Genomic DNA, 27,691 nt, shown 5'->3' on the forward strand with positions numbered 1-27,691 from the left:
ATCAATAAAAAACAATCCTAAATTTTTTTATGCATATGCAAAAAAGCATAGTAAATCAAAATCCAAAGTTGGACCACTGCGTGACAAAAATAATTCTTTGATATATGATGCTGACCGTATTGCTAATATACTCCAAGACCAATACACATCGGTCTTCAGTGTACAATCGGAAAATGACGTCACTCATCCAACAATATGTCCAAACGTGCTAAAAGACATAGACTTTGACGAAAAAGATTTCATTGAAGCAATCTCAACATTATCACCAAACTCTGCTCCAGGTCCTGATGGATTTCCTGCAATTTTGCTGAAAAATTGCAAAGAAGAACTTGCTAAACCACTTGCAATATTCTGGAGGAACTGTCTGAACCATGGAGTAACAGAGGAGATTCACAAAAGAAATCATATTACAAAAAATTCAATCAGGAGTACCTCAAGGATCGGTTCTTGGGCCATTATTCTTCATCATCATGATATCAGACATTGATGAAGGGACAACCAAAGCAGAACTTGCAAGTTTTGCTGATGACACACGAGTAAAGAAAGGAATCCAAAACATCATTGACCAGTTTCACCTACAAAACGACCTTAACAATGTTTATCAATGGTCGACCATAAACAAAATGATATTAAATGGAAAAAAGTTCGAGCATCTCCATTATGGAAACCGACCAGCCACCAGTTATTTCACAGGTGAAGGAAAGATAATCCAAACCAAATCTTCAACAAGGGATCTTGGTGTTACCATGTCAGACGATGCGAAATTCAACCAACATATTCTAACCATTGTAGAAAAAGTACAGATACTCATTGGTTGGATTCTGAGAACATTCAGCTCAAGAGAACATGATGTCATGCTCACTCTTTGGAAGTCTTTAGTCATACCACACATCGACAACTGTTCTCAACTATGGTCACCCAATGAAGTTAATCTGATCCAGCAGATCGAAGATCTCCAAAAATCATTCTACACAAGGAGGATTAAAAACCTACACAACCAAAACTATTGGGAAAGACTACAAACATTAAAACTGTTTTCACTGCAGAGAAGGCGTGAAAGATATATTATCATATACACTTGGTGTATTATTGAGAAGCTTGTCCCAAATCCTGGGACAATCACGTTCTATGCCAATCCCAGACAAGGAAGAAAATGTCACATACCACTAGTGAGGCAAGAATGAAAAGGTATTTTATTTTGGTTTTTGGGTTATCAGAATCACAAAACGTGATCTTTCGCGTGATCTTATTTTCATATTATTGCGCAAATAGTCTGCTCTGAAGTATAATTGTGAAACGTACAGAATTACCTTACCTTGAGTTACCTTGAGCTTGTTTCGTAATATCTTTACGCATCCATCCTGTGAGGACCGATGTAAATTTTCATATTGATGATGCTGTTTGTTTCAGCTTGTCTCATCATAGTGTAGCCAGTCACGAGTGGCTCGTCGGGAACTGTAAAAAGATATTTATCCAGCTCAGTTTTGAATTTCAATTTCTTGCACCCAGTGAGATCCCTCATATCAGACGTTTTGGCAGCGAGTTGAAAAGCCTTGGTCCTTGGACTTTAAAACTTGAGTATATGACTTTTTGCCATGGCCCCCTTTTCACTAGTGGTATGTGACATTTTCTTCCTTGTCTGGGATTGGCATAGAACGTGATTGTCCCAGGATTTGGGACAAGCTTCTCAATAATACACCAAGTGTATATGATAATATATCTTTCACACCTTCTCTGCAGTGAAAACAGTTTTAATGTTTGTAGTCTTTCCCAATAGTTTTGGTTGTGTAGGTTTTTAATCCTCCTTGTGTAGAATGATTTTTGGAGATCTTCGATCTGCTGGATCAGATTAACTTCATTGGGTGACCATAGTTGAGAACAGTTGTCGATGTCGAATTCTCCTAGTCGACCGCCTGAAGGCGGTTTTTTACCGTCGTGTTTTTGTTTTACGGAGTCGGGAGGTTGAACGTTGAAATCGAAAGTGAAATCGTGCAGCTTAAGTTACCATCTTTAATTTTCATTTTTGGTGGCTGAATATTAGGGATGGAGATAACCACGCAAATATCTAAGAGATATCCCGCGTGTACGGTGGCCCAGAGAGGTATGGGTGGATGGTACGGTGGCTTAGAAAGTTCAGCGTGTTAGCTAGGATGCAAGCGTTTTGATTTCAGAGGTAGTCTTTGTTTTTAGATGTACTTCTTGGAGTTATTATTTTGAATTATAACTTTTCTCGGTCCTCTGCAATTCTTTTTGGCATTGTTAGTTATATTGCATTTTACATGTGCTGGTTTTCACGAGGTTTTTCATTTTTTATGAAGTATCATACATGATTTGTGATGGATGTTGTTCTGTTGACTGCCAAAAAATTGTTAATTGCTCTGTAAAACAGCGGTCGCACCAGTTTGCTCTGAAGCAAACTGTGACCTAGTTTAGGTAATGTTTTCTTAAATAAGAGACTGAAAATCTCCCAAATAAGGTAATCCTCTAACTTGGGTATTCTCTTATTTAGGGCATAATCCTCGACTGAAAACAACTATTGAAGTTTGATTGACATCGCTGGAACTAAACTATAAATACTGTAAAACAACTGAAGCCCTTCTAAAAATCTTAACACTTTGCTATCCACTGACAATTATGTGTCAGGAGCTAAGTATAACATACGAAGCATCAGGAATTTCTCCAATTTTTACAAAAAATCAACGAAAATTTTACACTGACTGTAACTCATACGCCATTTTGTTTTGTTTTGATTCGAAAGATTCGAGAGATAATTTACAGAACAAAATCCGCCCAGGAAAAAAGAGCACATACAAATTACAGACCGAAGACCTCTCCAAAAAATCAATTCCTCTCTCTTAAATTCGGTCTTTAAATCATTCTGGGAAATACTACCTATAAAGAACTTTCGTGTAGATTTTACATGATACCAAAACAACGTTCTTTCGTTCGCAAAATGGCCGCCGAACACGATGCCAAAGTTTTGTCACCAGCAAACGCCAAAAACGCCAATAAATCACGAATCTTTCCTTGCCGCTTTGAAGGATGTAACGCTACCTTTTACAAGAAGTCACATTTAGGAAGACACGAAATGGTGCATTATGATATAGTTAGTATAATCTTCCTTTATGTCTTTTAAAACCAACCAGAATTTTCTACACAAGCTGTGTAAAAAAAATTTTAGAAAAAAACGAGTAGAATCCGAAAGATCCAACTTTGCACGGAAGCACACGAAAAAGCTCGATTTTTCAAAAAAAATAAAAATAGCTACCTGTGGACAAAAAAGCTTCGTAAGAAAAAACACTTCAACTCCCACTCCAAACTCCCACTACTTGTACAAAACAATGAGTATGTTAGAAAGCATTTCTGTAAAAATCAGCTCGATACAGTTTCCTTCGTGTGAAATATTGATAAAAAAGTTGATGCGATCAGCTTCGAAATTTGACGTCCAGTCTGTCAGTTACATCAAAATGCCTCGAAAATGTCAATATGAAAATTGCGTAATCAGAGAACGTATGTCTCGCTCATTATAAAAAGGCCGAGACAAACTTTCAATAATTGGATTGTGACATCGAGTTAAGTCTCTTTTGTTAAGTCACCAGGGGGTAAATAAAACAGACCTTGATACATTTATCGTTCGTTTCAACTTGACCATTTGTTTAAAACTCAGCCTCCTAAATATTTGGGGTAGGTAAAATATGTACAAAGAAATTCATACTTTTCCAACCCGGCCAATCTTTAAAAAAGAAGCGAACAATAAAATGTAATTACCCTTTCCAAATAAACCTCTTCGGTGGCGAGCGTAGTCTACTCTGACGTAATTGTAAAATTTATGTAATGGGAGTTTGACATAGTAATGTAATGTTGTTTGGGGAATTATGAAGTTCTCTGGGATTTCGATTGCATTTATTCAGGTTGATTTTTTATAACTTTTAATGGAACTTTTTCTAACGAGTTTGATTACTCTGTTCTCACACTTATGTCTTTTTTTTTCGCGTCCTTTTCCATGATTACTTTTATTTATATTTTTAAAGACTGGTAAAAAGGCATATTGATGTAACTGTCTGTGACCGACCAAACTCAAAAAATGAAAAAGAATACTCTACATTGCGATCAAAACATTCCAGACGCGAATAGCAACGGACGCTGCCCTGCCTTTCTAAAATATGGCCTGGTAGTGTCTTCTTTTTTAATTGAGATCGCCAGTGCTTTCAAATGTTTTGACATTGCAATGTCTTCATTTTGAATATGGTGTTCGGATCGTTCGCGGACTGGAACCTTTTTTTTATCAACTACTGGTGATATGTTTCTATTGATTTTGAATTTATGAGCTAACATGTTTCAATGAAATTTTGTGTGGTAGAAGATAAAATGTTTTTAAAAGAGGAAAGTCATTTTCAGAACTCTTCTTGCGCAAATTTTCTTATAAAAAACATTTTCTCTCGCGATCAGCCATATTTACAAAAATCCAGAATTTCGTGATTTTTTTACTTGGCCTCGTTCAAAATCGGTTTGGTGTTGTTCTAGTGCTCCGTTTATTTTATTTTTTTGGAGAGATTGCAAGGATTCTGCTGCACAAAGGAAGTTCTATAGAAGTTTGTTTTTGGTTGTTTTTTTCAAGTTTTTATTTTTCGATGACATCATTTTGCCTTATTTCCTTCATATCTCCTGGTATATTCATTTTCAGATTATAGGTTGTGACCTTTTTCTTTATCAGTTTTTCATGCTCTTTCGAATGGAACAAAAATTTTTCAATTTTGACAACTTTTCATTTTGGTTGCGATTGTAACCAATGACGTCAGTTTCCATGGCAACGGGTGGTCACTGCCGGCCCCACCTCTCAAATTTTGATCTTCTACATTCAAGGAACAATATTCAATCATAAAATCCCTTTGCACAAGCTGCTGCACACGGGAAGACATAGTTGCCTCTACTAATTATTCCACCAAAGAAATGAAGTTGCCGCTGATGGCATTCAAATATTGTGTGAGGTTTTCAAAAACAGCAAAAAAAAAGAAATTTGAATATCCTTTTTAAAAATAACTCTTTTCAAACGAAACTTCACAATATTGGTTCTAAAGGTGATATAAGAAGGTTGAAAAAAAAATTTGCGGCACAAATCAAGAAAAACACTATATGTTGATAAAACAGCAGCCACAAATTTGTTCAATGAGTAAAAATCATTTTTTTCAGATGAAACTCATAGCAAAAGGGTTTATCCACAAAATATCAAAATGGAACCAAAATTATTGGGTCATTGGGCTAGAATTGCGGCTCAAAGTTGAAGATTTTTTTTATATATGCTTTAATTGAAGCCACATTTTAAGCCCATTGAAAACCCTGCAGCCACAAATTAAACCCATAAGTATCTTTATAAGACCTTAAACTACCAATTTCAAGAAAAATGGTTAAAAAATCATTGTCTTTAAGCAGGACAGCACATATAAGCCAACCCGTTGAGTGAACCACGGTGACATACAGCCACAAAACCTGCCCTCAAATTGCCATCTTATATTTCAAGACTGAATCACTCAACTTCAAAGGGAGCCACATTTTTGGAAAGCTCATTAATTTCCTTATTTTACGGAATTTTGTACTACACAGCAGCCACAAGAATGTAAACGCTGTGGGCTAAAAAGTGGCTTTGATTGAAAACCTCACTTTTTTGGGGTTCTATTTTTGAATGCAATCCGCTTCAATTTGTCTTTTGCCATATTTAATTTCAAAGGTCAAATTAGCTTTTTTGCCCAAGACATTCTATCATATTTTCAATAGGTATGGAAAACAGATTGCAAATACACAACCAATGCAGTTTTTAAGGATGTGCCAGACTGAATTTGCAGGTCCCCTATTCCAGCTTGAACCACCAAATGCAAGCAGCCTTGGGTTTACTAACCCAACGTTTATTAACCTAGCGCTTGCACCAAAAAGACACAGAAGAAACTTGTTGTTCACAATACTTACTCAGGCTGTATCATTTGGACACACCTAAAATGTCTGATGAGGTCAATCAATCACACCCTATAAAGTTAGTTTCATAGTGCATAGCACTCCTTATCACACGCCTGAATTACTAAAACTAAGGTTTTAGGAGTGTGATTGACCACATGCCAGGAATTTTCAAATGATGCAGCCTGCTTAAGGTGTGCAAACTTTTTTGAGCAGAAATAGAGAAATAACTTTTGCAAATTCAAGGAAAAAATATTTTTCTTGAGCATAAACTTCCAAAATCAGGACATAAAATTGAATATTTTCACACAAAAAAACGATTTATAGGTTGATTCATCCTCACATCTAAAATTTCTTAGGAGTACAATCAACCACACCAAAACCATAACCACATTAAAATTAACAAAACTCAGATTTTAGGAGTGTGATTGACCACACGCCTGAAGTTTTCAAATTACAAAGCCTGGGAAAAATATATTTTTTGGATTGGATCAATACTTTTGTCTATTGACTTATGTGGCACGTACTAAAAAGTGCCATTAATCTTACATTTCATTCCAAGCTAGAAGTTTTACAGACTTCTATTTTGCCAAGATTTTATTTGCTACCATAAATTAGCATAGGACAATGAAAGGGACTCTTAAGCTAAGTTTTACTTTGTATCTTGTTATTCCTTTAAATAAAAATTTATGCACATACAAAAGGAGGATAATTTCAATAATGTATAGAGCGACAGCAAAGGCACATTGGGCTTGAAGTAGACTTTTGAAAAAATTTTCTTTTTCTTTTGCTGATTTTTGAAAAGTAGATACCCTGAAGTGTCTGGAAATGGTATAGCTTTTATTTAAGCCCTTTGAGAGACAAATTTAAGTTTTTGTTCTACTGGCAGACCTCCAGAAAAATATTGGTCACTCAGTATGATAAAAGAATTTCTTAAAATATAGGGTTAGAAGGTCAATATCTAAAAAATTGTGACATTTAAAGCAGTAGACTAGAGTAGGTACAGTAATGTAGTGATTATTGTTCTTTACTTCCATGCTGGAGGTCAGGGTTCGATTCCTATTCGGTGATGCGATTCACTTGGCAAGTGAATGTACCTTGGCCCAGGTCAACCCATACCATGTGAGGGGAATAGGGTACCATCACTCTGATACAAGAGTATGGGGAGATATGCTGGACATTGAATGTGGTGTGGTGATGGTACTCATATGTTCATTACCTGCGAGAACGCAATGTTCTCCCGTACTGTTCAAGTATCATCATTGATACAGCACGGCTCTGATGTGTTGGGAGCACAGAGTACACGCTGTGTAATGTTTGGGTGGGTTGGTTTTTTGTCACAGCTCTATCTACACACATTGTGATCTGCTGTATTAAAAAACGGAAAGGACACGGTATGTAAACAACCATTTGAAGAAGTTAAACAAAACTAAACATGCACTCTCACCTCCTGCTCAGATGACAATGACCAAAACTGTCTAAAATGCCGAAACTGCCACTGTATGGTAAACTACGAGTGCACACAATTACCGCTTTACCAGCTGCAAATTTTTGCCAACACTTATAACAAACAATATCTATGTCAGAATTGTGTGGGGATAACATTATCTCTAATGAGGAAAATAGGTTAGAACTCGTATCATATGATGCAGAGGGAGATCAATCAAGGAAAGAAAAGTTTTTAAAGAAAATGAAACCTTCGCCTAGTTCGACAACCTAGGACAAAGACCAATACAACGTCTTCTCTGTCCATATATCTTCTGACGACAGATGAAGATTAGACAATATTTTATAAATCTAAAATTATTTTGTAGAGGTAAAAGAAATCTGAATAAGAAAGGCTGCCCTGCAATAATACGCCAATTTGTTTGAATAAAATTGAATTTTTGAATGACTTTTGCAGCTTGCTAACTCATTCATGGCAAATGATTTCCCCTCTGAGTGAAAAATGGTGTCTGATCTTATTTATGCTTTATTTTCAGAGACCTTTTATTTGTACACATGATGGTTGTGAAAAAGCCTTTCGATCAAACTCTCACTTGAAACGCCACATTACATCCCATGGAAAGGAAAAGAATTTCAAGTAAGTAATTTTTCAAGTTATTAGAAGATTAATTGCACAATGGGTTATTTTTTCTCATTTGGCGCGCCTTCAAAAAGAGCAATTAATTGTTAGTTGCATCTTGTAGTAGAGAGTAATAATCGTTAATTACACTAGAAGGGAGGCTGATTTCTTCAAAATTGAGTTTTAAATATTTTTCACATCGTTTTGATTTCATTCCAATGTTGCTTTATGAGAAAAAACAATAAAAACAACAACAAAATAACATACAGAGAGAAGAGAAACATAAAGCTTTCAGTGCAATTTCCTTTCATTGTTTTCATGATAATGAAAAAGAAATTCTGAAAATCATTGTGTGATTAGCTCGTACCTTAAGGGGGATAATTTTCGCAGCCACCAATTTTTGTGAGACAGCTTTCCTTGCGAAATAATTTAATTTTCACGGGGCTTTTTTTCGTGACTAACTTCGGCTGTAAATCTTCGCGAGACTATTTTCAGATTTTTACATTTTTTCGTTAGTTTGATTACAAAATTTTGTGTGTACAGTAGTCTCCAAAAAACTTAAAATTTTTAGTGTAAAAAACTTAATTTTCGCAAGGATTAAATTTCGCTATTTTAGTGAGAGATGAAAATAGTGAAAAATTATCTCTGTGAAAATTTATTCCCTTAAGGTAATGATGATAATGATAACTCTTGCAATTCGAAAAATTACAATTGCACTTGTTATCATGTGATTACGTACACTAATTTCCTCTCTTTGATGAAAAAATCATATGGTGAAACTTATCCTCTGCTTCAAATGACCCTTGAATTTACAAGAAGTATTCTTTCAAAGGGAAGAATGCCATAATCTAAAATGAACAAATTGCAAAAAAGTTATCAACCAAAGAAAGGACCTTGCATGCTTGCCATGAAGAATGATTACATGCTGAATCTCAGTGTTATTTCAATTTACAAACAAACAAATTGAAAAAGAATTTTTAAACATTCAAACACCCAAACACCCAAAAAAAAGACCAAAAAAGGTGGAGCTGAAAGTGTTTGAAATATTTAGAGGTACCTCTTATATTAGGGCTAGAGCCATACTTTTAAATTTCATATTGTTATTACAAGTTCTGAAGCTTAGTACTCACTTTAACCTTTCCAGCGCGCAACTTTTTAAATTTTCACGCTGTCAGCGCGCAACATTTTTTCAGAAAATAGACATGTTCAGTTATTTGATCATAACTCAAGAACTAGGAATCTTTAGAAAAAAATTAAGGTATCCCTGAAAAGCTACTTAAATTCTACAACTTTTAGACCAAGTACCAATCCAAATAAAATATTCCAACAAAAATGGTAGCATCACGTAAACCACAGTTTTTTTTCACGTTTTGCGGTAATGTCACTTTTTTTGCATTTTTCACTTCTAGAGCAAAAAAAAGTGGGGGGAAGTTAATTAAAAAATCTGTCTTTGGCTATTTATCAATCTATACATCATTTTGAAGTAATATACCAAAAATCAGCATCCAGAAAAATCTGTATGTGTCACACCAGCCTCCCAAATATCGGTCACTTTTGCCAAAAATCACGATTTTCGGCTAAAAAAATCCAATATATACAATTTTGAAGTATTTTGATGATAATGTGTTTCCAGAAGCAGCTACAACATCAAAAATGGTGTAAAAGTATTCCCCAACTATCTAAACAACACTTTCAGTCAGTATTCTTAGCTCCTGAAGCTTTTGAAGGGTATCGGCTACCGTGAAACTAGATGGCATAGTCGGCGACAGTTGCAAAGTTTCCAAAAACCGTAAGCCTTTTGAGGCAAACTCATTGCTATCAAATCTGGTCTCTTTTGACCATAAGGAATGCTAAATGTCATCATAATAATTCCATGTGGCTGTTATGTGGTTCCTGCCATCATTTTGATCCATATAAGCTGTAATCAGGACATCGTTATGAGCCAAGAATTTCGGGGATCGATCGACCGTTGCTGGTGGAGCGGAAGAAGTAGTGCAATTCAACATAAATCCAGGCTTTTCAAATTCTTTGGTGCTCCTTTGAAATAAATGAGGTGCAGAAAACACTTTTGCATTGAATTTGTCCACTTTCCATGCTCCAACCTGAATAAAAAGTAAAAAGTACTGTAAGTTTGGGTCGACTCCGATGGTTTGTCGAGAAAAGTGGTCAAAATGACAAATAAATGGAATTTTTATGCTAAAAACAAAACACAAAATATAAGATATACTTACTGGATGTTTTGCCATTATAAAAACAATGTTTCCATGAAGAAAAGTGGCCTAAACCAGTCAAAAAATCCAAGAACTTTAGCAGTAAGTTTGAAAAACCCATTTCTTGGTCGCCATCTTGATTCAGTGTTTTTCTCTACCTTTTCTCCGAAATCTGCTGCCTCACCACGTGATCAAAACATTACATCACCATATATCAAAAGAAAGCTTAGAACCTCTACTTTCCGTTTCTCTTTACTAATACGGCTAGCAAAGAAGCCAATGGGAGAAATATAGCTTAGAAGATCACTATGTCAAAAAGACGACTATACTCGTCTGCCGGAACGTATGCTCGACGACTATACTCGTCCGCCGGGCTGAAAAGGTTAAGGATAAAAATCTTTCATTTATATATGGATGAAAAATTCAAAATGGTATCATTTAAGGTTTCTCTACCTGAAATTTTTGCTTTTCTAAATACATATTTTACTCGAACTTATGATTAAACACTAGGGAGTTTATTAATTTATGAACTTTAAAGGATGGGCATTTAAAGGAGCAGTTAAAATCCATTAATTAATCTTTAATAAGTAACACCGCTACTTTATTAAAATGATAAAACTTTGTTTTTCCTTTGAGTACTAATTTAAGAGATATGGAAAGAGATCAAAGTTTAATACTAAAAGTGGACTCTTTAACATACATCCAAGTATTCATAACTACAACATTTCCTTATAGCTACTTATTAAGCACCCCTCCTAGGCACTGAGCTTTTTATGTACCCTGGATCAAAGATGGTGAATGTACCTTTTTCCAAGGTTTATAAAGATCAGTGCTCCAATCAAGGGAGTGCTTTTATTTAAAGGAAAGGTTTATTGAAAATATTTCCTTTAAGGAAGGATATTTTTTGGTGTTTTTGAGGGAGGTATCAAAAAGAAGGGGTAGAGTTTATTCAAAGTACTACAGTAAACTAATCTTGGTAATTTAAGCCCCTAACATTTATAGCTCAATGAGTTCAGACAAAACTTTACATCTAAAGGTACAAAGAAAATATGATTCTGAAACTCTAAAACATAAATTTCATAGAAAATTTTCTTCTTTTCTTTCTTTAATTCCTATGTTGGTTGATTTTATCTCAATAGATGTGAATTTTCTGATTGCAATCAAGGATTTTATAATGAATGGTCGTTAAAGCGTCATATTAAGCGTACACATGATGGGCCGTTCAAGGTAGCTAACTTTTATAATTTTTCACATTCCTGTTCCTTGACATATACAAATGTTTTAATTTTGATTACCATTGATATTGCATTTTTTTACAGTGCAGAAAATGTCCAAAAGAATTCAAGAAAAACAAAACTTTGCAAGACCACATTTCACTTGAGCATAAAAGATCAGTGGTTGTGTGAGTAGTTTGTATTAGTATTATTTGATTTTACTTCCAAATTCTGAAGCATGCTAGTTGTGGAGGCCTTTCATTTTGATTCTTTTTTGCTTTTTAGATGTACTTATCCTGGGTGTACACATGTTTTCAAGAATCTTGCAAAGATGAAGTTCCATCAGAAGTTGCATTCTTCTAAAGGTTTCATTTTGAAGAATTCGCAACTTTCCTAATCATGGGTACAGATTGTGATGGGTGGTATTAGGGCCAATCCAAGAAAACCATGATTTGAGTATAATATGCTCGATGGAACTGCCTCTATATAAGTACATTCAAATGGCAGTATATACAGTGAGCTTTGTATAATTTTATACCTCATTTTGGAGGGGAACATTCCCTTGGCACAGGGAATAGGCCCTAACTTAACGTAGGGTAGCCTAGAATGAAATTATTATCTCAGAGATCCCACTCAGCATGTTTTTCATGATTTTCATGATTTTTGCAAATTTGGCATTTTTCATGGTTTTCAGTATGTTTTGGATTATTTTGGCATGTTTTTCAGAGAAACATTAGGGAATTGTGTTTATATTGTCTCTTCTCTGTCCTGATATTCAGATTCATTAAAGATAGCTCAAAATAGCACTTTCAGCCCCCCAAAATTCTAAAATTTTCTCACTTGCCCAACCATGGTGGGCAACGTTAAATATTATCTTAAGTTTTCAATAAATACCATTGACAGAAATGTTAAAACAAGGATGTGTCAGGCAGGGGGGTCCATCTTTTCCAATGCTTTATAGGGAGGTAGGAGATTTCCCGAAAAAAATGGGGGGTTTAAGATTTTAGGGGGAGGGGTCAAGTAAAAATAGGGGGGATAGCAACTTTTGGTCAAAATATCTATCATATTTATATTGATTTAGATATTTGACGTATGGGACAACTATAAATCAAGATTAGATAGCTAAATCTTTGCCTGCGGCACCATGTTAAACTCTTTTTTTCATATAATTTTTAATACAAATTTCAATGTTTTCGGTTTTGAATGACTGGTGGACTGCTGCTGTCAATAGCACGGGGTCGAAAATTTTTTTAAATAGGGAGATACACATATAGGGGGGATGAAATATAAATAGGGGGTTTAGATCCCTCTGCACACTATGTTTTTCTCCGTTCAAGCTCTACTTTATAAAACAAGTAGCCAATATTTGGAAGTTTTGTCAAGACTACATGTCACTGAACCAGCTCATTATTCTTCCAGGGTTTAGACAGGTCCATGACCTCGGCAAAACACAGGGTTTTTTTAAAGCACCAATTTTTAAAATGTCTCTTGCATTATAGCTTGTATTCTAGTGTCTGGATATACATGATTTTTAAATATTTCTCCTTTGGGGCCAACCTTGGTTTTTTCAGGAACAGGGCTCCCTAAGATAAAATTTGCCTTCGTACATTTTTCTGATTCTTAGTTATATCGCTCCTACATTTCAATCAGTTATTTTCTATTCTATTCTATTATTTTCCACCCTTAAAAAGACACTTTTTTTGCATCTTGAAAATCATTAAACTTTTCCTCAACCATGATGGGCTACATTTTAAATTGCAGCCTTTGATTGATTTATAAATTCCAAGTGAAATGATTTCTACTTATGTTTATGATATTGAGGCAATTTTCACCAGAGCATAATTTGCAAAAAGAGACTGTTGACACTGTTGTATGAGTGTTGTATTGTACAAGCTGTACGAGTTATACAGTATATACCTAAATTAGTCAGAAAATTCAGGGAAACTAAGGTAAAATTGTTAATTGATTTCTCGGATTTCTCATCATGTCTACATCACTGTTTTTAGGTACGGGAAACACGGGGACTTCGTTGATTAATAACTCTACTTTTTAGCATGTTTTTCATGTTTTTCCATTTAAAATTAGCATTATTTACCATTTTTTTCTGCTCTTTTTGGCATTTTTTCATGCATGTTTTTTCAAAAATGCCAGTGGGATCTCTGTTATCTGTCAAAATGGAAAAAAGAAAATGATACACATAACTCACTTTTTCAGGATACCAATGCAGTGTTAAAGGCTGTGGTGAAACATTTGCTCACTTTTCAGAATGTAGAAAGCACTCAGCTATTTGCAAGACCAAGGGTAAATCTTTGTACACTTTTTCTCACATGTTGAATTTTAGTTATAGTGGTTTTGAGAAATGGCTTTTAAAGTAATCATCTAAGAGGGCAAGATTTGACCTGCCCAGACATCAATAAATGAAATTAAGTTTGTTGATCAACATATGATGAATATCGTTTACTTTTGTTCATAGAAAAAGTGTGTGATGTGTGTGGCAAGACTTTCACCAATCGTTCAAATGTAAGTTTGATAATTTCCTTAGTTGGAGAAAGGAAAGAAAAGCTTTTTTTGGAAATGGAAGTTTCAACTTGTATTAATTTTTAAACTTTTAGTTGAAAGCACACTTGAAGACACATGATGAAGAAAGAGAAGTATTTAAATGCCAATATGCAGAATGTGGAAGAACATATACTAAAGTAATAATTTCTTCAAGGTTTACTATTGTTTTTCATAGAGGAAAATGAGGAAACTAAAGGAAATACTAATTTGAATTTAAGTTTTCTCAATTTTAGTGCCTAACAGCTTGAAAGTGAATCTATTTCATGCGCAAGTTCAACTTTTCGCCACATTTTGGTCTAAAATTGACCATAAATAGCATCTTATGTGTGAATTATCTTGAGTTAGGTAATGAAATCGGCTATACCCGTTGAAAAGTCTTCTATATAGTTTTTCGAGAGCTTTCGAATGGTGTATGTAATGATAATGTCTGAAAATGAGTTTGAAATTTTCAAGAAATTTCGCCCTTAGGGTTTTGCCTGGGGAAAAAAGAAATGTCCCAAAAAAGGGATGTTCCACCAGTGGGATTTTAGGGGATTTTTTCCTGAGGCATAACCATCCTATAGAGAAGGGAGAGAATTTTTAAACTGTAAGAGATTGTTGTCGTTCTAGCTGTTCAGGGATTCTGTACTCTTTAGTTTTACCTGTCTTTTATTTTTACTGTTACAAAGATGAAAATTATTATTTATTGATATTTCTTTCATTTTGTTTTAGAAATACAACTTACAAGCGCACATAAAAAGTTTTCACCAGAATTCCCAACACTTTGAATGTCCAAAATCTTATTGCTCAAAAACTTTTAGCTACAAGGTATTAATTTTTTATGCCAGTAATTTTCCTAAATTTGACAACAATCAGTCGCAGATTATAGTCAACTCGTGGTCTTATTTGCCTCACAGAAAGAAATTTTGCACAACTTTTTCTCTAGTGCTTGAAAATAAAAAAAAAACAATTTTTAAACTACCCCCATGACCAATTATCATACAGCCTTCAGATTGCATATTAGATAGGAATCTTGTAAAAAGTATATTCACTGATTTCAAATAAAGACATCTTAAAATCTCAACATTTATTTTCCCTGAATTTGAGGGGGAAATTTTCTTTGCAAATTTTCACTAATCTTTTTAAAACCCAAAGGTGACAAAACATTACTTTAAACCAACATGGGTTGTTCTTTAACACTAAGGATTTAATGGCTAAAAGTACAAATACTTGAAATTTTTTCAATCTTTCAAACTTAAAAAAAAAATTTGTGTACAAAAATTACAAAATGCTTGATTGATTCTATTTAAAAAAAAGTGTGTATTATCTGATGATCTTATAATAAGCTCTAAAGGAGTGGGACAATCTCTCATCACAAAGGAACGGTTGTCAGTTGATGTGCTGCATCTCCAGTCAGGAAAGAGCTGAATAAACCATAACTAAACTATTACTTTTCTATGTTCCACCATGTCAAAAAATGAAGAAATAGACATTGCATTAATGAGCTACTATACTTAAAAACAAAAGATATCAAGATTTTGAAAAATATTTTTCTAACAGTTTAGCATTGGCATCGACATATTTTAACTATTCGTACCAAAAGACATTGTGTTAAAATTGTAGATATCTGTTTTGGAGTCTACCCTCTTTTCTTCTGAAACCATTACAAAAGATGGAAATTAATAGTATGTTGCCCCACAAGAGGTTATTAAAGTCTGTTCACGATAAGTGTGCACTCTTTTTTCTTTTACCTATAAATTTTGAAGGAATTCTTCAATCTTAAAAAATTAGGTATCGCTGGAGAGATATTTGTGAGTGGAACAATTTGAAATAAAAAAATTTTTAAAAAAATTCTAAAAACGAAGATGAAAATAAAGAAGAAAAAAATGAAGATCTTGTAGAAAAGTTCTATAACATTCATTTTAACTGGAGAGATTCTTTGATCTTAGGAGGTCATCACTTATCGTGAATAGACTTCAATGAAGGTGATCACCAGTTCTTGAGTCGTTGGTTCCTGTCTTCTTTTTTGACTGAATTTCTTTTTCAAACTGAGATTCTTCAAATGGAGATTATCTCCAATCGTAATCCAGTAGTAATCCTGTATGAGTTGTCCAACCTTTCAAACCTGAAAGACACGTATGCGTCCAAAATAGGTCAAAAGTGCATGACTCCCCTGAAAAACGAAATATTTTTCACCATTTAAGGCCACACCTAAAACGAAATATTTTCCCCATTTAAGGCCACACCTAAAACGAATTATTTACACCACCTGAGACCACTCCCCTCTTAAAGGAAAAACGAAATATTTTCACCATTTAAGGCCACACTTAAAAGGAATTATTTTTACCACCTGAGACCACTCCCCACTTTAAAACGAAATATTTTTCACCATTTAAGGCCACACCTAAAACGATTTATTTTTACCACCTGAGATCACTCCCCTCACAGAAAAAACGAAATATTTTCACCATTTAAGGCCACACAGAAAAAACGAAATATTTTCACCAAAAACGAATTATTTTCACCCACTCCCCTCATAGAAAAAACGATAAAAAAAAAAAGAACTTTCAAAGCCATTCCCCAGTTTCAAAACGAAACATACTAACCACCCCTCTTTTAAAGCCATTCCTTCTTAGTCTTAAAACGAAATATTTTCACCACCCCTCTTTAAAGCAATTCCTTAGTCTTAAAACGAAATAATTCGATAATTCGGCCACTTCCACAACAACAACAACAACAACAAACCAAACACCACAAGCTAACCCAAGGCATAGTGTCACTATTTCCGTAAAAGTCTTAACATCGAGCTTACCAACAATCAATTCTTGACTCAACTCAATTCCGAGTTCCAAATCCCAATACAAAACATCCAGCCAACTCAGGCAATCTGACTTCTGTTACACCATCTGTAACACACATCTCATGCGATGTCTCTTCCACTTCCACTTTCGATTTCTATTTGAATCATTTTCCCGCGCCTTCGCGCCATTATTAATTCGCGCTAGTGCCAGATCCTTCAAAGAATCCTCTACATTGCGTTTCCATGACCTTTGTTTACATTACGTAACTATTCAAAAACAACAAAAAAAAATTTTCCCCCGACTTTTTTGAATAAAATCACTTTTCACAAGGAATTCACAAGGATCTTAGAATAACTTTCAACAATTTTAAATGTGAGAACATTTCTATTTTCTCTATTTCTTATGTATATATTCCTAGTCTTACAATTCCTCATTCTACAGAAGTAAGACCTTCAATCTTCTATTATCTCCTCTTATACTCACCACTACCTCTTCAAAATTAGAGTTGCAACTCGAATGAAGGATGTTTGAACAACACACACCCTCACTGCGCTCCCATCTCACCCTTGTTTCACAAAAATTCCTATACCGGGTGACCCACGAAAAAGTTCAGACGTTTCCCGACGTCTTGAGGCCGAAAAAATGTCCCAAAGTGCTTGGAGTTTTGATATTTAGAAAGTAGATATCCTAACTTAAAATTTGAGCTATCACTTTTTAAATTTGACCAACTTGTTCTATGCTTATGAGCTTTTAAAGTCAAAATTCACTTTGCGGAAAGTGTAAAAAACACGTAAAAAAGGGGTATCAAATTTGGTATTTTTAAACGTTTTTGATATACAGTTTTTGAAAAAAATCTAGGAAAGCGCCAATTTTTATAAAAAACTAGTCTTGTTTTAAACAAAAACTACTTTCAAAGGTGTTTTCATTAATTATTAATGTCATAAAACTCGTTAAATAAGTCAATTTGTAAGTGATTTTCTAATTGATTGCATGAATTTAATACCTCTTTTTTACGTGTTTTTTACACTTTTCGAAAAGTGAATTTTGACTTTAAAAGCTCATAAGTAGAGAACAAGTTGGTCAAATTTAAAAAGTGATGGCTCAAATTTTAAGTTAGGAAATCTACTTTCTAAATATCAAAACTCCAAGCACTTTGGGACATTTGTTCGGCCTCAAGACGTTGGGAAAATGTCTGAGCTTTTTCGTGGGTCACCCGGTATGCGTTGCCTCTGTAGGGCATGTCGATAGCGAAGGATCCTCCACTAATCGTCAGAATTAGAGGTCAAGTTTGTTAAGGCATGCTTCTGATGACGACTTAACAAATAAACGCCACATTTTTTACCAAAGATTCCCCAGTTGTTCAAAGACCCTTCCATAAGATTTTCACATCTTCATGTCCTCATGTCGGCCTCCAATGTGGGTTCATTCCCATTCAAAAATAGACTCTCTCACATACTCCTTGTCTGTCTCGCTCCTCATCTCTTCTCTCCATCCTTCCCATTGCCAAACATCAGATCTCCAATTTGTTGATGTTAATTTCATGTAGTCTTTGTTTTCTTCTGGTAGTTTCACTTTTTTAAGCGATTGTCCCACATCTACTGAAATCAAATTCATTTGATTTGCTTTTATATTACTAATATACAAATAATTACCTATAAGAATCAATTATCATTAATTATCATCTTAAATATACCTATCACACCTATCATTAAGTCCCATATTACTGCCTTGTTCTCTATATGTTGGTTTTAATAGTTGATGATCATGTCTCAACTAATACCCTAAGCCTTGACACATTGGAACTACTTTCCATGTGGCCAACCGATTGATTTTCAGTCTTGGCCCCATGGGGACAGTTCCCTTGTGTTTTTGTTTTAAGGGAAATTAGTTTTTCAAACCAAGTAATCCTGTATGAGTTGTCCAACCTTTCAAACCCGAAAGACACGTATGCGTCCAAAATAGGTCAAAAGTGCATGACTCTTCTGGCCACTTGATTTAAAGAGTTTTTTAAAAGAGTGTCAAATCCTAATCTAAATCTTTTCTAATAGAACTAAAACTATTATCTAACCCTCAAGCTACAACCGTTGCGCCATTTTTAAGATACCACGGTACTATGTGATGGCCCTTTTTTCTTATCATTCATGTGAATGAACTTATTAGGAAAGAATTATTCGGCAGAGTTGTTTATTTAGATTCTTTGTTTTGTGTCTTTTCAGCACTCTTTGCGAAGACACTTGGAATACCACGATAGAATTGATAAACATCATGCTAGTCCCAGTAATGTTGTAAGACTTTTTTCTCTTTCTTACTATAAATCCAGGTGAAGGGGAAATGGAAAGGTTGGAAATCGTGTACATATAATTACAAATACACTTTTAATTCTTTTCTCCTCTAATATATAAGCTCTAGTGTCTTTGTGTTATCATGTGACCCGATTACTCTTTCAGGAACCCAAACGGAAAAAACGTCCAAAGAGGATGGTGACCAAAGACATTGCTGCAATTACTGGCTATATTCCAGAGTTGATGTACAAAATGACACCAGCGGAGATGAATGATTACGTCAATAATGGAGTTTATGATCCTGAATGTTTTGAGGATACTGACATCATTCCTAAAGAATGTGAGACCACTCAAGCAGAAATGTCTGCAATGTCTTCGGGTGAATTTTCTTGTCTTAAAACGACGGAAACCGAAGAGAATGATGAAGAGGTTGAAACGATAGCCAACGAAATTAAAAGTAGAAATAACAAAGAGGTGAATGTAATGCACTCATCAGGAGATGAAAGCACGGAAATTGCTATTGATGCATCAGAGGAAACCGTGACCGCTCAAAGTGCTGATGAAATGGTTGTCTTTGAAGAATCGACTCTAGAAGAAGCCAAGCAACTTTTAGAAAGTCAACGCCTTCACTCATCTTCCTCTCTATCCTCTACTCGTTCAAACTCGCCATCCGACAAGCGGACTTTCACACGGAAGGAAGTTCAGTTGCTGAATGAAAAGATCCACCAGATTGCACGTCTCCGAAACGCAAATAAGCAATCAATTGAGAAAACTTTCGATCGACCATGTTCCATGCAACAAACAGTCATCAACAAAACTGATTCTGACTCTTCTGATAATGAAAGAGTCTTAATACAGCAGCTTGCTTAGAATGGTTGTCATAACTAGCGTGAAAGGACTTACACTTTCATTTTTATATAGAAACTGCAATTTTATTTTTATTCATGATGTGATTTTAGGATAGATATTTTGTCCTTACTTATTTAGTGTAGATTTCTGACCAGTTTTCGTGGTGTTTTTTTATTTCTTCATTTCTTCATTTGAACACTTTATCAGAAAGTTTCTGTTCAATGATGAGTTTCTTTTTTGAAGTTTCCTGTTCAATTCGGTTGCTTTCATCTTTCTGTGTCAATCTTCAACAGGTTTGATCTTGACATTCGTATTCGTATTTTTGTACATAGCTTTTGTATATTCTATTCACGCATTTATTAGGAGTTTTTGTAAAACCTAAACATTCAGCCTTGCGAGGTTGAAATTATTTTGGCATCTCTGAAGTGAACAATGGCATTAAGCGAACGATTTTATCATTGTGAAAACTACATTGATGTGGTTCCAACTATCGTCTCATATTGGTCAAGGTGACAGGCCAATTATCTTGAGATATCATATTTTTGTAGTTATATTCTGTTGTAAAAAGAGCTGGTATTTGCTCACGCAATTTTTGCAATAAAATTTACAATGATGTTACATTCGTTTTTTGTTTTGTTTTCTGTTTGAAAAGGTTCGTGTTATTCTTCTTTTAATTAAACAATTCGGATGATATTTGCTGCATGCTTAAATGAAAATTGAAAACGAAAGGAAAATTTCAAAAACTTTTTTTATTCGAAAAATCTTTCTTTAAAAAACAATTAATTGGAATATGTTTAATGTAGAAAATCATTGAAGCGTTGCGTTTTAGATGAAATCATTGAACTTTGCATTTGTTGTTTATGTTCATTTATTCTTCTGTATGTTTTCAGGAACTCTCTGGCTCTCTCTCGGTCACATTCCCTCACCACAGGAATCTATGAAAAATTTTTGAAGAGGGCTTTTTACGATCGCTGATGAAAAAGTGACGTTGGAGGTAATGACAAAATTCATCGTTGACATTTTGGTTTTATGATCATGTTATAGAATGAATTTGTGGATTTTCCTTGTCTTTTGTTTTTTTATTTGGAAGGGTTTTTACTTATCAAATGGAAACAGAGCTCTGTAACTTTATTTTATTCATTTAAAATTTTAGCACATTGAAAGAATGAAGTTTTGGTTATTCCTTGCCTGCTCCTGGCTGGTAGTGGGTGAGTTTATCCTTTCCTCTAAACTGTCCTGTAGTCAGAAAAGAGTTTAAATAGAGATTTTGTCAGTCAGTCTATAAAAGAAAATATCCACACACACGTGAGAGAAACAAATAGGTGTTATCTAGAAATAAATTTGCTTTTAATTCGCATCTAGCGAGCGTGCTTGCGAAAAACGAAAAAAAGCTCCGTATTTTCACGTAAAACAACAACAAACAACAACAGACAGATTTTGGGTGAGTGGCTTCTCTTATTCACCAACAAACAGGCACGCGCCCGTTTTTCACGAATGAACGCATTGCGCGCAAATACCAAAATCAAGATACTTTTCATATAACTTTCAGTTCTCAGGGAACTAAGAGAACTAAAAGCCTTATTTCATGCATCAGAGTGGGATTTGGTTGCAACTGTTGTGTTTATTCGTGAAAATACGGTGGCTGTCTGTTCGTTTACTCTTTCTATATTCAGTAATTTTACTATTTTTGCAATTTACGACTTTTTGAATTAAATTCGTAACTCTGATGTCTTTTCGAACCTTTATTTTCATTTTATTCATCGGATTTTAGTTTTGTCAGTGGGTAGCAGAATGAAGAGTAATTTTTTATCTTTCAGGTCGATTTTTGTGTGCGGACACAGAAGCCTCCGAAACTGATCGCAACAGCACCCGGTGCAAATGATGACGTCACTGATGTTCAAGAGGACGACCCAAGTATGTTCATTATCTCGTCATTTTTTTCAATGTATAATGTTTTCTTAAACTCCGACAAAAAATCATCGTTGTTACTGTTTCTAGCAGTTGTTTTTAAAGCTTTTGTTTTCCAAAGTACGGACTAAATTTTGATTTATATTTCATCCTGGAAAAGTCCCTAATTCTCATAATGTCAATATTTTGGGAATTTGGTCTAGACATGCTAATGATACTCGTACTTAAAACTTTTATAATTATTTTCATAGTTTTTAAATCTTGAATATTTTTGTTTGCAGAGCGTCTAGTTTGCTACCTTAACTTTGAAACCACTGGACGTGGAGTGGAAGAGAACGGAATCATTCGAGTCATCCAAGATAAATCAGGATATGATAATAATGGAGAACTTTCAGAAGGCGGCGAAATCCTTCAACAGCCCGAAGCTTCGAAAGATTTCACTTGCAATCAATACGCTCGTTTGTACTCCAGTGAAATATCTTTCAATGGAAACCTCTTTCAAGCCAAACCAAGAAAGGCCATCACAATTGCTGCTTGGATCAAATTGGAAGACATCAGAGATCCTCATTCCATCTTTGACACCATTGGCCGCTCGCATGCTATGGGACAATATCATTTCGAAGTTCATAATGGAATTTTGAGATGGTTCCACAGAAACGAATGTCAACAGACTGTTTATGAAACCATGGCTCATGAAGTACCAAAAGGTTTGATATTCACTTAGAATTTCATCCAATAAAACCTTCTTGCCTTAAAATGTTTTCAATTGGTTCAAGTTTTGTATTTCTTCCCAAAGTACATTATTTTGAGACAGAAATTTTCTTTATCATTTCACAGGGCGATGGGTTCACGTAGCAGGCACATACAATTCCAAAACATCTCAAGCTAAGGCTTATATCGATGGTGTATTGAGAAACATGAGCATTGGCAGTGGCGAGCTTTCTCGTGATTGGGATACCAAAGTTCGTATAGGAAACGGTGTTTCGTTGTGTTCACCAGAACCATGCAAAAGACCATTGAAAGGATCTATCGATGAGTTCAGGATCTATAATTATGCTTTGACACCTGATGAAATTCACGCTTTGGTTGGTGCTTGCAAGAATGATGACCAGGCCACACGATCAAACGTTGCCGATTCAAAGAAAGGTAATAGTGATGGTGGATGTTCACAATAGTGTCTTTGAAATTCTTTGTGTTGTTAAAATGTCTTCCAATTCTTTAGCCAAGACTTTTCCTTCTACCGGTGAACTCCCTGCATGTTTGACATGAATCGAGCCAATGAACTTATTGCGAATATTGTGTATCATTTTGTCTTCTTGGTTTTAGTGGAAGAACGAAGAAGTATCATACAAGAAGAAATACGTCGAAAGAAACGAAGCACGCCCAACCAGCAGCAAAGCGCCACCGCCACCGCCACCACCACCAAACGATCTTGTAGCATGGTAGCCAGCAAAAAGAAGCGAGATATTTACTCCACTCTCAATTTCTAATTCATGAAAATATGTTAGTTTCTATAGACAAAGATGACAAACATCATTTTCACGAGAGATGAGGACATCGCATAGCTAAACTGTTACCATCATTCAAACCCTGTCAATTTTATAGGAACTCTTTTTGAGTTGAATAGATTTTATCCAAAGCTTGAACATTAAGTTGACCAGTTCAACGTGCTGTATCTCACTTTTAACAGGTGATTCATCAAGAAATGAAATTGTATAGTTTGTTTCAAGACATGTGGCATGTGTTTTGATATGGGAAATCTTGCTCGTTCATTTAGAGCAGGACTTGAAGTTGAAATCGTTGTAAATAGACTTATCTGTCATTTTTATTATCCTTAGGGCAACTGTTATATTAGAGCTTTTTTATATCAAGAAAAAATATAACCTTGCTAAATTCTGTAAATCTCTCTTTCTGATGCTTTAAAATGTTTATAGTCAGCTGTCTAAAGACTAGTTTAGGAAGAATTGAGTTGAAAACCCGAAGCTCCAGAGGAGAATCTTTTTGATGGGAAATGAAGCTATTTTTCACGAAGCACTTATTTTCCATCCAAAACCTGTGTGACCCGTGTGGCTTTCATGCAAACGCCGGGTATCGAAATGTACCACTCGAAAACAAAAAAAAGCACTAGACAAACGTTTGAAGATTCTCCTCTTTGGAGTCCCTCCTGGTCTTTATACTCAATGATAGAATAAGAGTGAATTTGCTGTATGACTTACAGAAGAAGATTTATTTAGCTTGATTGATTGATTGATTGATTGATTGATTGATTGATTGATTGTTATAGGTCAACTAGTTCGAGCAGACGCGGCGGAAGAAGATGACGATGAATCTGAAGAACAACCAAGTATGTCAACTATTTCATTCCTTCTCTATCTTCCATTATTCTATCCATTCATTTATATAATTGTTCTTTGTTGTCTGATCTTTTTGTCAATAAATGTTTTGAAATACCGTATTACTTCGAATAAACGCCCGGGCGTTTATTTAATTTTTTCGATTTTAGGAGGGGCGTTTAAAAGAAGGGGGCGTTTAAAAGAAGGGGGCGTTTATTGAATTATTTTAGTCTAAAGTCGAATATTTAGAGCAAAAATACCCTTTGTTTTAGTTCTTTATCAGGATTTTAGTGCAAAATTTATTTGGTTCAACGATTAAAATTGCATCGAAAACTGTTCTGGTTACAAGTTCACAAGAAATGACTAAAATCTTCCTTTTCAAACCCAATAAACACTGGTATTGAAGTATTAAAGTCACAAGTTTCTAATAAATGCCCCTCCCCTAGAGGGGGCGTTTATTAAATAATTTTACCTTTTAGGTGCGAGGGGCGTTTATTCGAGGGGGCGTTTAAAAGAATTAATACGGTATTCATTTTGATTCTTTTTCTTCAGAGCGATTGGTGGTGTATTATAATTTTGAGAAGATCTTGAAACCAAAGATTATCACGGATAAATCTGGATACGAAAATTCTGGCACTATGACACAAGGTGGCGAGATCTTGAAGTTCTCTGACGAAGATTACACTTGTAGTCAAGGTGCTCGTTTATGGGAAGCTGCAATAAATTTCAAAGGTGACACCTTTCAAGCCAAACCAAGAACTGCCATCACTGTCGCTGCTTGGGTTCGCTTGGAAAAACGCCAAGGACAACATTCGATATTCGATACGGTTGGTGTTTCACATCCAAAAGGTCAATATCACTTCGAAGTGAATAATGGAATTGTTCGTTGGTTCCACCGTGATCAAACAGAGAAAGTGGTCTTCGAAACTATGGCACATACTGTCGAGAAAGGTAATTTTTATCACATACCAACATGGTGTGGAATTGAATTTTCCAGTATTTGTTACATATCTTAAACATTAATTGTCACTCAGTGCTGGAAGACTGCAATACATACATTTTGTTGAAGTAACAACTATTTTTTGTCTAAAGGAAAATGGACACATTTAGCTGGTACTTATGATTCGAAAACAAAGCAAGCGAAGATTTTCATCAATGGTGAAATTCGTAATCAGTCCATTGGTGATGGGTTATTGTCAAGGGATTGGTCTGTTCACGCTGGCATCTCAAACATGTTGAAATGTCGACCACTCCAAGGATCTATCGATGAGTTCCGCATTTACAACTATGCGTTGACACCTGATGAGATTAAGGCGTTAGTGAGTGCTTGTAAAGCTCCTGACGCGGCCGCCTCCACAAAAACACTCTCCGCCGAAACAACAGACAAAGGTTATTTCTCCTTTTGTTCACCTTCTTACTTTTCACAACTGGAAACTCTTTAAAGCTCCGACTAAAATAAGTTATTTGTTTAGCTAATGTTTGTTTCAAAAAGAATTGGTAGTTTTTCCATTTTGAAACATTTCTCTTGGTGAAAACAAGATGAGATCAAAAGTAATACCTCGGTACCCTTTCAGTGCAAATGCTGACATAGCACTTTTAATCTATTTGCCAATGACTGAAGCTATTCATGTAAAGGTCGGCCACTGCCCACAAGACATTTTCTGTGGTTACAATCATAAAAATAGTTGAAATCGGCTCGAAGATAAGCGTATTATCTGTATTTTCCAATTAGTGAAAATCTGATTTCACTCACATTTCTCACATAATTCTAACGTGCAAACTTCTTCTTTTTATAATTATCCAATTCAAATCTTAAAAAATATTCTTAGGCTTAAATCAGTCCACCCAAAATTATTTTTAAACGAGGAATTTGCTTTTAAATTTTCCATCCTAGTGCAATGTTTGAATATTCTATGAACTGTCAATTTTTGGCATTTCTGTGATCACTTTACGTTAAAAAATGAAAACTTTTTCTATGCTCAATCTTTTAAACCTTATATAAAACTTTTTCACAGCTGAAGCAAGAAGTGAAACGCCAAAGGAGAACGAAAGTGATTCAACATCAGGTACATTTACTTCATCGATGCGAAATTATGCTTAGCAGACGATCTATGCTTTTCAAAAGAATTAATTTGAGGGTCGTCTTTGATAGGCCCTTTCATAAATTACGTCACGAACATCACTTGCCTCTTATTCAAACAATTTCCACATCCCTTGAGACATTAAATGATTTTTTTATAAATAGAAAGTAGTTGTAATAAAATTCGCTGGGAGTTAATCACCATGTCAATAATTTCAAAACGAGGCAAGTGATTTTCGTGATGTTTAATTATGAAAAGGTATATTTGACTATGAAAAGCCATATAACCACCCAACACGACTAGACCCTCCTCCCTTTGCTGAAAATTTGGCAACAACACGCAAGTCTTCTGGAAGAAGACTAGATGGGGCCCCGTCTACTCACGATTTTTTCTGAACTCGATAGTAGACGGGTAGTTTTGGACAAAAATTTCTACAATTTTTTGTAGAAACGCTTCTGATTGGCCGATTATGTCTATTGTTCACCCGATAAATTTATGCAACAAAATTCTGATTGGCCAGTTTTCAAACGGTTTTTTTCTGGTGGCAAATTCAAAATCTCCAATTCTACCATACTAATTTTTATCTCATGCGAGCTTTGTGAAATGGAGTAAAAATTTGTATGGGTCCAGACTAGAAGAAGACCTGTTAGTATTAGAAAGACAATAGTCGGACTGATTGATCATGTTTCAAATGATTTATTTCGAAACTTGAGAAAGTCGTTGAAAATGAACTTGGAACTTATTCGCAAATTTAATTTTTTCTTCAGATAAAAAGACAGAACGAAAGAGACGCTCACTGATAGACTTGACCATCCGGAGACTCAACTTCACCTAAAGATCGATTGAATGAGACAATAGAGACATTCTGCAAACAAATATATAAACTGTTTAGATTAAAAATGGTATTCCGAGATTGTTTTCAAGCGGTTTTTTCGTCGAGAAAATATTTATTGGTTTTATGAACCGAGGAGATGCATATACCAAATATCTACTAGCGGTTTTCCCAATTTCAATGTCGTCGGAGAAGATGTCTTACGAAGATGAGTTCATCCCAATATTCTTTAATCAGTTAATACAGATTTCCAAATAAATCAATCACACTACATTGTATTTTTAGTATATATTATGACAATTCCGAAATCAATTTTTAAATCTATGTATATATAATATTCTTCCCAATTGAGGAAAATGATAGCACATGACATGTAGTAAAGACAGCTCCCTTCCCTTCCTTGATAATCAGCCACAAAACTCTTCTCCGGAGATCAGTTCCGGTATAAAGAAACTGGAGATGTATACTATTGTAACCAAGCTCGCCCTACGATTAAACTAGTCATAGCTTTCACTAAATGCCCCCACATAAAGATCATGTCATGCACTTATAAAGCTTTAATGCTTTAAAGATTAAAACATTAAAAAATAATCAGGAATAATTGATTGATTTAATCATTGATTGATTGGTTG

At 34.8% G+C, this 27,691-nt stretch overlaps 3 protein-coding genes across 3 annotated transcripts; all 3 read left to right on the forward strand.

The window, feature by feature from the left end:
• The first annotated feature begins 470 nt into the window (after positions 1–470).
• Positions 471–1,184, forward strand: LOC136805823 (uncharacterized). The gene has a single exon (XM_067062390.1). It carries the CDS (start codon positions 471–473, stop codon positions 1,182–1,184), a length of 714 nt encoding a protein of 237 aa, XP_066918491.1.
• Positions 1,185–2,923: 1,739 nt separating this feature from the next.
• On the forward strand, positions 2,924–20,523 carry LOC136805703 (transcription factor IIIA-like). Its single transcript, XM_067062238.1, has 11 exons — positions 2,924–3,106; positions 7,929–8,029; positions 11,361–11,448; positions 11,541–11,623; positions 11,721–11,800; positions 13,650–13,736; positions 13,909–13,955; positions 14,048–14,131; positions 14,706–14,801; positions 18,991–19,059; positions 19,222–20,523. The coding sequence occupies exons 1-11, from the start codon at positions 2,954–2,956 to the stop codon at positions 19,924–19,926; spliced, it is 1,593 nt and encodes a 530-aa protein (XP_066918339.1). The 5' UTR covers positions 2,924–2,953; the 3' UTR covers positions 19,927–20,523.
• Positions 20,524–20,758: 235 nt separating this feature from the next.
• Positions 20,759–27,440, forward strand: LOC136805704 (uncharacterized). Its single transcript, XM_067062239.1, has 7 exons — positions 20,759–20,899; positions 21,059–21,113; positions 24,098–24,157; positions 24,699–25,097; positions 25,239–25,535; positions 26,162–26,212; positions 26,995–27,440. Exons 2-7 carry the CDS (start codon positions 21,071–21,073, stop codon positions 27,060–27,062), a joined length of 918 nt encoding a protein of 305 aa, XP_066918340.1. The 5' UTR covers positions 20,759–20,899; positions 21,059–21,070; the 3' UTR covers positions 27,063–27,440.
• Positions 27,441–27,691: the final 251 nt, after the last annotated feature.

Source organism: Clytia hemisphaerica, unplaced genomic scaffold (assembly GCF_902728285.1).
Source record: "Clytia hemisphaerica strain Z4C2 unplaced genomic scaffold, Clytia hemisphaerica genome assembly, whole genome shotgun sequence".
Taxonomy (NCBI): domain Eukaryota; kingdom Metazoa; phylum Cnidaria; class Hydrozoa; order Leptothecata; family Clytiidae; genus Clytia; species Clytia hemisphaerica.

Bases quoted from the DNA above. Each gene is read 5' to 3' on its own strand.
- LOC136805823 (XM_067062390.1), top strand. From the start codon at position 471: ATGATATCAGACATTGATGAAGGGACAACCAAAGCAGAACTTGCAAGT.
- LOC136805703 (XM_067062238.1), top strand. From the start codon at position 2,954: ATGGCCGCCGAACACGATGCCAAAGTTTTGTCACCAGCAAACGCCAAA. The intron at 14,132-14,705 runs GTAATAATTTCT...ATTTTGTTTTAG, and splicing joins GTGGAAGAACATATACTAAA to AAATACAACTTACAAGCGCA. The intron at 19,060-19,221 runs GTAAGACTTTTT...TTACTCTTTCAG, and splicing joins ATGCTAGTCCCAGTAATGTT to GAACCCAAACGGAAAAAACG.
- LOC136805704 (XM_067062239.1), top strand. From the start codon at position 21,071: ATGAAGTTTTGGTTATTCCTTGCCTGCTCCTGGCTGGTAGTGG. The intron at 24,158-24,698 runs GTATGTCAACTA...CTTTTTCTTCAG, and splicing joins TGAATCTGAAGAACAACCAA to AGCGATTGGTGGTGTATTAT. The intron at 26,213-26,994 runs GTACATTTACTT...TTTTTTCTTCAG, and splicing joins CGAAAGTGATTCAACATCAG to ATAAAAAGACAGAACGAAAG.